This window comes from Leptopilina heterotoma, unplaced genomic scaffold (genome assembly GCF_015476425.1).
Source record: "Leptopilina heterotoma isolate Lh14 unplaced genomic scaffold, ASM1547642v1 Lhet_278, whole genome shotgun sequence".
In the NCBI taxonomy this organism is placed as follows: Eukaryota; Metazoa; Arthropoda; class Insecta; order Hymenoptera; family Figitidae; genus Leptopilina; species Leptopilina heterotoma.
The window spans coordinates 2,700,506-2,712,009 of NW_025110986.1; the positions used below are offsets into that span (position 1 = coordinate 2,700,506).

Sequence of the window (11,504 nt, forward strand, 5' to 3'; positions counted from 1 at the left end):
ATTTAGTTCGGTAAAACTGGGATGAAGTGTCAAAACAGTAGTTTTTCAAGAACTAGACTGTAAAAGAAATTGCATTGAAAAATAATGTAAAAATCATAAAGCTCACGATACATGTATTAGCGCTTCACTTACAGTTCGGTAAAACGTAAGATAAAGTCTTCGGTAAAACTGACGAGTTGCAATTTACTGAAAGTTCGGTAAAACTTGAAGAACAAAAATAAAAAATAATGTTACTTCAGTAGATCTATATTAATACTGCCGTAACTCTCAATTTACCTACTTTAATCACTACCTAAACCCTCTACAATTGTTTACGAACAAATACTAATTGATACACCTGCCTACAGTACATTCTAAACGCATACACTAATACATACATCGCACGCTTTACACACGGAAAAAAAAAGTACGTGAAATTTTCATTGACTCGGTACTTGACTTTTGGATACGACACAAAATACTAAAAACAGTCTAGTCATTTTGCATGAGAGTTTCAAAAGCAGTCAATGAAATATTCTAGTACCTTGCTTGAGAATTTCATTGACTTTCAAAAAAATTGTAAAATAAAAAAAATAATTTCCACTTGTTCACACAGTTTTTCTGAAATTCACTCATTCATTCACATATATTGATAATTAATCACACAAACAAAGAACAATTATTGTATCACTTTTCGACGTTCGTCAACACTTATGAACTAACCTATAACACACACATATATTCGCGTATAACTTAAATATAAACACACACTTGAGGGGCTCAAAGTAAAAGTGGTATAAAATAACAGTGCAAGCAAAAGTGAGTCAAGTTTTCGTAAGCGCGGAAGAAAGAAACAAATGTTACGCTACGAGGAAAAACGAATTACTTTTGGCTGCGAGCAAAAGCGGGATAAGATTTCACTGCGCGCAAGAAAGGGATACAGATATATTCCGTTTTTGCCCGCACTCATTTTAAGATTCATTTTTGCCTGTTTCACTCTTCCCATATATTTTATATTATTACCACTTTAATACTTATAATGATATTATTTCAAAATTAATTAACAAATTCAATTTTTTAAAATTTTAATTTTAAAATAATATAATTATTTCAAGTTTTAGGTATTTAAATTTAAATTCAATTACTTTACAATCAGACAAGAATCGAAAATTTTTTTTCAGCAGACCATCAATTTTTTTGCATTTTCCTACTCAAGTAGGTACCCAATAAATACCTAATAAGTTTCGTCCTATTATCGATAGGGGAAAGTTGTTAAATCAACCCCTAAATTTAAAAAAATAAAAAAAAATAGGAAAAAATTGTTATTTAAAAACTAATAACGAGACCATAAATTTTATTGCATAAAATTCATTCACTCGATGCCCAATCAATACAAAAAAATTTTGACCCGCAAGTCGATAGGGGAAAGTTGTCATTTTCAACCCTTAATATTTAAAAAATCGAAAAAAAATTACAAAAAACTTTATTAAAATTGCAGTTATCCTTTGACCAGCGATTTTCTTTTTGTTTATTGTTTCTACATACTCCACTAATAAGTAAAAATAATTTCAGAAAAATCGCCGCCCGGAAAACTTGACTTTTTTGCCCGTAAAAATTAAAAAATTGAAAAAAAGTTAGAAAAAAATTTGTGAAAATTACAATTATCCTTTGACCAGGGATTTTTTTTTTGTTTATTGCTTCTACATACTCCACTAATAAGTAAAAATAATTTCAGAAAAATCGCCGCCCGGAAAACTTGATTTTTCTGCGCGTAAAAATTAAAAAATTGAAAAAAAATTACAAAAAAATTTGTGGAAATTACAATTATCTTTTGACCAGGGATTTTCTTTTTGTTTATTGCTTCTACATACTCCACTAATAAGTAAAAATAATTTCAGAAAAATCGCCGCCCGGAAAACTTGATTTTTCTGCCCGTAAAAATTAAAAAATTTAAAAAAAAATTAGAAAAAAATTTGTTAAAATTACAATTATCTTTTGACCAGGGATTTTCTTTTTGTTTATTGCTTCTACATACTCCACTAATAAGCAAAAATAATTTCAGAAAAATCGCCGCCCGGAAAACTTGATTTTTCTGCCCGAAAAATTGAAGAAAAAATTAGAAAAAAATTTGTTAAAATTACAGTTATCTTTCGACCAGGGATTTTTTTTTGTTTATTGCTTCTACATACTCCACTAATAAGTAAAAACAATTTTAGAGAAATTGCCGCCCGGAAAACTTGATTTTTCTGTCCGTAAAAATTAAAAAATTGAAAAAAATTAGAAAAAAATTTGTTAAAATTACAATTATCTTTTGACCAGGGATTTTCTTTTTGTTTATTGCTTCTACATACTCCACTAATAAGCAAAAATAATTTCAGAAAAATCGCCGCCCGGAAAACTTGATTTTTCTGCCCGAAAAATTGAAGAAAAAATTAGAAAAAAATTTGTTAAAATTACAGTTATCTTTCGACCAGGGATTTTTTTTTGTTTATTGCTTCTACATACTCCACTAATAAGTAAAAACAATTTTAGAGAAATTGCCGCCCGGAAAACTTGATTTTTCTGTCCGTAAAAATTAAAAAATTGAAAAAAATTAGAAAAAAATTTGTTAAAATTACAATTATCTTTTGACCAGGGATTTTCTTTTTGTTTATTGCTTCTACATACTCCACTAATAAGTAAAAACAATTTCAGAGAAATTGCCGCCCGGAAAACTTGATTTTTCTGTCCGTAAAAATTAAAAAATTGAAAAAAATTAGAAAAAAATTTGTTAAAATTACAGTTATCTTTCGACCAGGGATTTTTTTTGTTTATTGCTTCTACATACTCTACTAATAAGTAAAAACAATTTCAGAGAAATTGCCGCCCGGAAAACTTGATTTTTCTGTCCGTAAAAATTAAAAAATTGAAAAAAATTAGAAAAAAATTTGTGAAAATTACAATTATCTTTTGACCAGGGATTTTCTTTTTGTTTATTGCTTCTACATACTCCAATGATAAATAAAAATAATTTCAGAAAAATCGCCGACCGGAATACTTGATTTTTTTGACCATAAAAACAAAAAAAAAATAAGAAAAAAATTGTAAAAATTACAGATGTCTTTTGACCAGAGATTTTCTTCCTCTTCTTACTTCTACACATTCCCCTAATGTATCTACACAATTTCAAAAAAATTGTCGCCCGGAAACTTTGACTTTTTTGCCCGTAAAAACAAAAAAATTAAGAAAAAATAGGTAAAAAAATGGTGAAAATTACAAATTTCTTTTGACGAGAGATTTTCTTCTTGTTTCTTACTTCTACATATTTCCCTAATGTATCAACAAAATTTCAAAAAATTCGTCGACCGGAAACTTTGATTTTTTGCCCGTAAAAATGAAAAAATTAAAAAATTAAAAAAAAATGTAAAAATTACAGTTGTTTTTTGACCAGGGATTTTTTCTTCTTTGTTATTACTTCTACATATTCCTCTAATATGTGTACATAATTTTAAAAAAATTGCCTTCCGGAAAGTTTTACTTTTTGCCCGTAAATATTAGTAAAACTCAAAAAAATAAGAAAAAAAATTGTTAAAATCACAGTTGCCATTTGTCCGAATTGTGCAATTCAAGGGGAGATTTTTATTTATCGTGTCTTCTTTTGGCATTCGTTCAGTGCTCGGCCAATGCAGCGATACTTTAAATCCTACGGGAAGACGAGATTACCCGAATACACCCGAAGTAATTCTCCAACACAAACTCTCAACGTCGCCTGTTCTCTCCGCGAACTTGAGTGTTTGCCTGTTGGGTCCTAGCTCTGGTGCGTTCGGCAATTTTCGGCTTACCTTGAGATTTAAAGACTCGCTACGTTGCTTTCCACGTTTAGCACAACGAACGAAAATCGAATAGGGACTACCAAATGACATTTTGGTCCTACACACAGTGGGATTTTTTTACAATTTACTTTTCAAAAATGTCTTCAGCCTACAATTTTTAAACGATTTGAGTGTTCTTGTATTTAAATTAAAGGGGAATAAATTCTTATGACATCCCTTGAGACTGATTTTTGAGATATTAATTGTTTATAATTTTTTAGTTTAATCAAAGTTAACAAATTAATACAATTTTTTAAAATGGACTTTTATTTCTTATTCCGTTACTGCACATGATTTAAATCAGTTCAAGATAATCCAAGAAGACCACTAGGCAATTAATAAAACATATAATAATTTTTTTAAATTGTTGTAAACAATAATAATTGAAAAATAGATTTTTCTGAAATTATTTTTACTTATTAGTGGAGTATGTAGAAGCAATAAACAAAAAGAAAATCCCTGGTCAAAAGATAATTGTAATTTTCACAAATTTTTTTCTAATTTTTTTTCAATTTTTTAATTTTTACGGGCAGAAAAATCAAGTTTTCCGGGCGGCAATTTTTCTGAAATTATTTTTACTTATTAGTAGAGTATGTAGAAGCAATAAACAAAAAGAAAATCCCTGGTCAACAGATAATTGTAATTTTCACAAATTTTTTTCTAATTTTTTTTCAATTTTTTAATTTTTACGGGCAGAAAAATCAAGTTTTCCGGGCGGCAATTTTTCTGAAATTATTTTTACTTATTAGTGGAGTATGTAGAAGCAATAAACAAAAAGAAAATCCCTGGTCAACAGATAATTGTAATTTTCACAAATTTTTTTCTATTTTTTTTTCAATTTTTTAATTTTTACGGGCAGAAAAATCAAGTTTTCCGGGCGGCGATTTTTCTGAAATTATTTTTCATTATTAGTGGAGTATGTAGAAACAATAAACAAAAAAAAATCGCTGGTCAAAGGATTTCGATTTTTTAAATATTAAGGGTTGAAAATGACAACTTTTCCCTATCGACTTGCAAGTCAAAATTTTTTTGTATTCATTGGGCATCGAGTGAATGCATTTTATGCAATAAAATTTATGGTCTCGTTATTAGTTTTTAAATAACAATTTTTTCCTATTTTTTTTTATTTTTTTAAATTTAGGGGTTGATTTGGCAACTTTCCCCTATCGATAATAGGACGAAACTTATTAGGTATTTATTGGGTACCTACTTGAGTACGAAAATGCGAAAAAATTGATGGTCTGATGAAAAAAAAATTTCGATGCTGAGCATCGATGGCAACTTCAGGCACATTAAAATTTAATTATTTAAAATTTCAATCTAAATTCTAATGTATATTTAATAAAAATTGAATTTTAGAAAAATTAAACTACGAATATTTGTAAATTTTAATTGCTAAAAATTTGCCTTAAATTTCATACTATAATTTTTTGAAAATAATTAATTTGAAATATAATTTTTGTTAAAAAGTTTGTAAATAATATAAATGTAGGAAATTTGAAATACAAATTTTTGTATATTTGAAATACTTACTTTTTTTCACAAATTTAGGTCAGTAATTACATTTTAAGGAATTTTTAATGCGAGATTTTTTAAACATAATTGAATTTCTAAAAAATTTTATTACAATAATTGAAATTGACTTATGAAACTAAACTTTTATTAAAAAAATTTTAATAATTGAACTTTGGAAGAAATAGAGTTATAATGTTTAGGAATTTTGACTTGAAATTTTTTGTTAATTTCAATTATTAAAATTTGTTATTTAACAACCTTTTGAAAATAATTTTTCGAGAAAAATTTTCGAGAAAAATGAAAAAGTTTTCCAGTAAAAATTAGCATGTTAAAAACTTGAAAAATATTAGGAAATTATTTATCTACATATAAATAAATAAATAACATGATCATATTTTTAATGTAACTAACAAATTTTTCAACAACAACAAAATATTAAAAATAAGTTTTGGAAGAAATATTCTGTTCACTTTAAAGGAATATTCTATCAATATTCACACATTATTATTATTATTTTTATTATTTATTCTTATTTTATTATTCACACATTGAAACAATTAAATAAAAGTAAAATAAACGAAATGGAATCAAACGTCAAATTGTCAAAATGTAGCGACGGCTCGTATCTCGACATTACTATAGACTTCACGGTGCGAGCAAAAGCGGATCAACTTTTGACTAAGAGCAAAAATGGGATAGCCATTTAGCCCGCTTTTGCTCGCGCTCGAAAGAAATTCTGTTTTTCCTCGCAGCATTCATCTGGCCCATTCTTACCCGTCAGAAAAGTTAACTCACTTTTGCTCGCACTGTTATTTTATACCACTTTTTCTTTGAGCCCCACACTTAACACTTAAAAGTACGTATCGAATTGTTCTTATATACCACATGGTGAAATTTTTCACGACTTCTGAGACATGCTATTTCACTGAAAACTGAGACTTACATAACATTCTGTTTTGTGAGAAACACAAAATAAAAACTATTTTTTTGAAAGTCAATTCTTGAAGACAAATGTATATTAACACTATTTGTTTTTCATAAAATAATAGTATATTCACATCTGAAATTAACACAAATGGAAACAGACGATCAGCTGGCATTTACCTTGGGTAGAAACGCGCAACGCACACTGCGCATGCTCTACAGAATTTTCAAGCGCAGTCAACTAATCTTTCACGTACTTTATAAAACTCAACAAATGACTTTTCGTTAAAATTTAAAAAACACTGTTGCCCATACTAGTACTAGAATAACTCTAGGACTTTTCTATATTTTCTAATAAAAAGTATATAATACAGCCTTGTATTTTGTGTCCTATCCAAAAGTCAAGCACTTTCAAGGAAGGATTCACGTACTTTTTTTTCCGTACATTAATGCTTCAGAAAGTTTCAACTGTCCTTATATATTAATCTGAGTTTTATTTCACCGCTTGTGAGAAAGATTCAAATTAATAAACTATCGTTGTACAAAATTAAAAATTATTTATATTAATGAATCATTTCTAACTATATTCAAGGTCAATTTATGAAATATTTTTAAATTATGTTTTTATTATTATAAAGAAAAATGTTTAAATTTGTATTTAATGGAATAAAACAATAATTTATGAAAATCCTTATTATTCTCAAATTTTTGAGTTTAAAATTAAAAATATACATATTAAAATTGCAAGTTGGAAATTATTAAATTAATTAATAGAAAATTAATCTTTCTGAAATATTAAATAATAATTGTGAGGTATTAAAAAGCGAAAAGGAAATAAGCAAGTAAGCAAATAAGGCATTAAGTAAGCAAGAAGGAAACAAGCAAGTAAGAAAGTAAGCAAATAAGAAAGTAAGTAATCAAGAAGGAAATAAGCAAGTAAGCAAAAGGGAAATAAGAAAGTAAGCAAGTAAGCATATAAGGAAGTAAGTAAACCGAAAGGAAACAAGAAAGTAAGCAAAGTAACCAAGAAGGAAATAAGGAAGTAAGTAAATAAGGCAGGAAGTAAGCACAGGAATGAAATAATCAAGTAAGCAAATAAGTAGGTAAGCAAGTAAGTATGCAAATAAGAAAGTAAACTAGTAAGCAAGCAAGTTTTTTTTTGATTACTTGCTTACCTACTTATTTACTTACTTACATACTTACTTATATGTTTAATTGCTTACTTATTTATTTCCTTTTTGCTTACTTACTTATGTTTACTTGCTTACTTACTTGCTTTTTTGATTGCTTGCTTACTTACTTACTATTATTCATATTTGATTAAAATGAATAAATTATATGTTGAAAAAATAAGTATGTTATTGCCATTTTATATTTTCTTTTTACATGATTTAAAAGCATTTATTACATATTTGGCAATTAATAAGTGTTTAAAATAATTAATTAATTGAATTTCAATTTAAATAATAATAAAATGATTATTAATTAAGTCTAAATAAGTTGGAAAAATCAACTATTAGTGTGAAAGTCTTTCATTTGACTGCGGGACACTTGAAATAAAGTATTTCAATCCAGAAAACTAAAACTTTAGGCAAGTCAAGGAAGTTTTACCGAACTATTCCTGAAAACTAACACTTTAGGCAAGTCAAGAAAGTTTTACCAAACTATTCCTGAAACGTTAGTGCCCATTAAGGAGGTATTTATTTAATTTACATTAAACGTTCAGTTTCAATTTTTTTTCAACTTTTACAGTACTAGTTCTTAAGGAATAAAGATATCACATTAGATTTTAAATATTGTTACCGAAAAAATAATATAAAAATTATTAAAAATTACGATTATGCTACTATATCCCAACTTTATTGAAAAATTCGGTAAAATATAAGGAACAAATTTTCTTCGTGTATAAAGGCGATTATGATTAATTCTAGAAATAAATTGTTTGGAAATGATGGAAATTTAAAAATTGTACCAACCTTTTTTGAATTTGTAACTAAGTTTGTATTTCGATGAATTTTACTATAAAATAGAACACCAAGGGATTCGTGTTTCAAAATCACTGTAATTTCCCGATTTTATTTGCTGACTTTTAAGTTCTAAATAACTGTTTTCGTTTCTTTTTTGTAACCATTCTGGCAGTGGTTTGGCCCAATCTTCCGGCGGTTTATCTCTCCTTTTCCAAACATTATTTGCATAATGAGCCTTTAATCTATTCATTCTTCTTGTTGTTTCACTTTTAACTAATTCATCCTTTAAAAAACAAAAAAATTTTAATTCAAGTATAAGAATTGAAGGTAATTTTTTATATAAATATTTAAATATTTATTTTAATGTTTTCAAATTTAGGTAAATATATTTCTTTTTTTCTACACAACAATTTTTATTTTCTATACGTAAATAAATTTATCGATATCTTACAATTTTTCTAAATAATTTTAAGAACAAAACTTACAAAAGCTTGGGTGTCCTTTTTTTTATTCCATTTTTCACAATTTTGATAATCAGTTTTCCATTGTGAACAATCGGTTAATTCACCAAAAACGAAATATTGTTGGAAACGGTCTTTTATACCCGTGCAATCACCGTATTCTTCTTTATACATGTGACAAGGTCTAATCTGCAAATAAATTCATTTATAGACTATTTTTATTTTTATAAAAATTAAAATTTTTTGCAAAAATTCAATTGTTTCCAACAAAGTTTTAATTAAATTTCACGATAAAATTCAAATATTTTCTAAAATTTTAATAAATCCTCCGAAACAATTAAATTATTCTTTTAAAATATACAGTAAAATCTTTGCAAGAATTCAATTATTTTCAATGGAATTTACGAAAGACTTCAATTTTGTTCTTAATTCGTTATAATATTTTTTGAAACAATTCAATTATTTTTTAATTTTTAATAAAATTTTTCAAAAGAATTCAATTTATTATTTTACAAAATTTTCATAAATCTGTTAATTTTCTATCAATAATTTTAATAAAATTCTAATAGTAAAATTATTAATTATAACTATTAACAAAATCGATTATATTCAATAAATTAAAGAAATTTTTTGAAAGAATTCAATTATTATTATAACCTGTAATAGTACAGTGAGTTCTCGCGAGTCGTTCAACTCACGACGGATTCACGAGTCGTTCAATTTCTAGCATGCGCGCGCCGGTGCTCAGTGCTGTGTAATTTAAACGGACCAAAGTCATTGAATATTATGTCTTTCGGGGCGATAAATATGTTTCACACATCCCTGAAATCGCCTTGGAGGCGTGGCTTATGCGTTGAACGACTCGTGAGTTTTATGATCTTGAAAATTTTCGAGAATTGAACGACTCGCGAGAACTCACTGTATCTATTTTTTGAAAGAATTAAATTATTTTTTATGTTTTAATAAAACCCTTGAATGAATTAAATTATTTTCTATATATTTTAATAAAATTCCTTAAATGACTAAATTATTTTAGAAAATTGTAATAAAATTCTGAGAAGAATTTAATTATTTTCTAAAAATTTTAATAAAATTAATTAAATGTTTAATTTTAATAATTTTAAGAAACACGATTATTTTAAAAACTTGAAAGAAATTGTTAATAAAATTCAATTGCTTTCAAAATTTTCAATCAAAATTATTAAAGAAACTCCATTTTTTAAAAAAAATTCAAAGGAATTCTTCAGAATAATTTAATTAGGTTTTTAAAAAATTTTAATGAAATTCTTCGCGAGAATTCAATTACATATTTCTATCAATAATATAATTTTTTGTAAGAATTTAATTATTTTCAAATTCCTCGAAAGAATTCCATTATTTAAAAATTTTTTTTTTACAAAATTTGTCAAAAGAATTCAATTATTTTGTTAAATTATAATAAAATTCTTGGCAAGGATCCAATTATTTTCATAAATATTAAAAATTTTCAGAAGTAATTCAACTATTTTCAATAAGGTTTCAAGAAAATTTCTTGATAGACTTAAATTATTTTGGAAAATTTTAACAAAATTCCTTGAAAAAATTAAGTTATTTTCAAAAACTTTGATAACATTCTTTAGAAGTGTATTCAATTGATTATTTGAAGTACCTACGTAATTTTAATTAAATTCATCGAAAGAATTAAAATTTTTTTTCGAAACAATAAATTTGTATTTTTACTTTTCTTATTTTCATAAATAATAAAGCACTTCGTAAGAATTCAAACTTTTTTCAATATAATTTTCATAAAATTTCTCGAAAGAAATAATTCTAATTAAATTTCTTGATAGAATTGAATTAATTAAAATTTTTTTTTACCATTGTTAAGAAAATATTATAATATTACTAAGAAAAAAACTTACCATCCATTCATCAGATTTTCTGTAATTATCTTTATCTTCCTCTATATTCACTTTATTTTCTTCTTGTTTTTCATTTTCATTATTCAATTCTTTCATATTCACATTATTATCCCTCTGATTAAAACTGTTATCACTGAATTCATTATTATCAATAGAAGTTTTACTTTCTTCACTAAATTCGTTTGTTTTTAAAGGATCATTCATTTTTTTACAAAACTTTTAAAAAACTGAATTATATTTTTAATAATTTATAATTTATTTGATATAAACATACACGTGATTTGGAGGTTATGTTACTTTTCGTAAGCGAACACCGGTTATGTAATTATAAAGGTAATAAAATAAATACAAATCATAGTAAATAGACATTAAAAATAACTTTTCTAAGAAATTAATTAAAAGTAAAATTTTAATTTATTGTTAAAAATTATTTCTTTTTGTTAATTTTTTGGTAAATTATTATAGCGAATTCGGTTATCTGCTCCGAGAGCGATCTTGCTCGGTGTAGGAGTATAGTTTAAGGCGCACTCACAGCTAGTAGGCAGCAATACAAATTTGAATTTACTGTCTCTTTCACTTTAATTGACTTTCTCTCTTACTCCAATTACTGCCTGCGCAGGCAGGCAGAGCTGTGAGTGCTCCATTACTCTGCTCTCAAAAAGCTATGCTCTACTCTGAGGCAATCTATGACGTCATGTACATACACTGGCAAAGTTCGACTGTTCTTGGAGCAGGAGCACAACATGAGGTTTGTTCTCGCTAGCTACACCGCTACTCTCGAGTGTAATAAGAGTGTAAAACGGAGCATGCGCACTTAAACAAAGTACAAAATCTAGCGAGAACGCAAAAGTGTAGAGAAAGTGCACGAAAAAATGAAAAAAAAAAATTAACGCTATCTTAATTGTA

The 11,504-nt window shown here is 26.4% G+C and overlaps 1 protein-coding gene across 1 annotated transcript; it reads right to left on the reverse strand.

The window, feature by feature from the left end:
* Window positions 1–8,283: 8,283 nt before the first annotated feature.
* Window positions 8,284–11,216, reverse strand: LOC122504054. Its single transcript, XM_043614936.1, has 3 exons — window positions 10,599–11,216; window positions 8,722–8,886; window positions 8,284–8,519 (listed from the first exon to the last, which is right to left on the reverse strand). Exons 1-3 carry the CDS (start codon window positions 10,800–10,802, stop codon window positions 8,289–8,291), a joined length of 600 nt encoding a protein of 199 aa, XP_043470871.1. The 5' UTR covers window positions 10,803–11,216; the 3' UTR covers window positions 8,284–8,288.
* Between the last annotated feature and the right edge of the window lie 288 nt (window positions 11,217–11,504).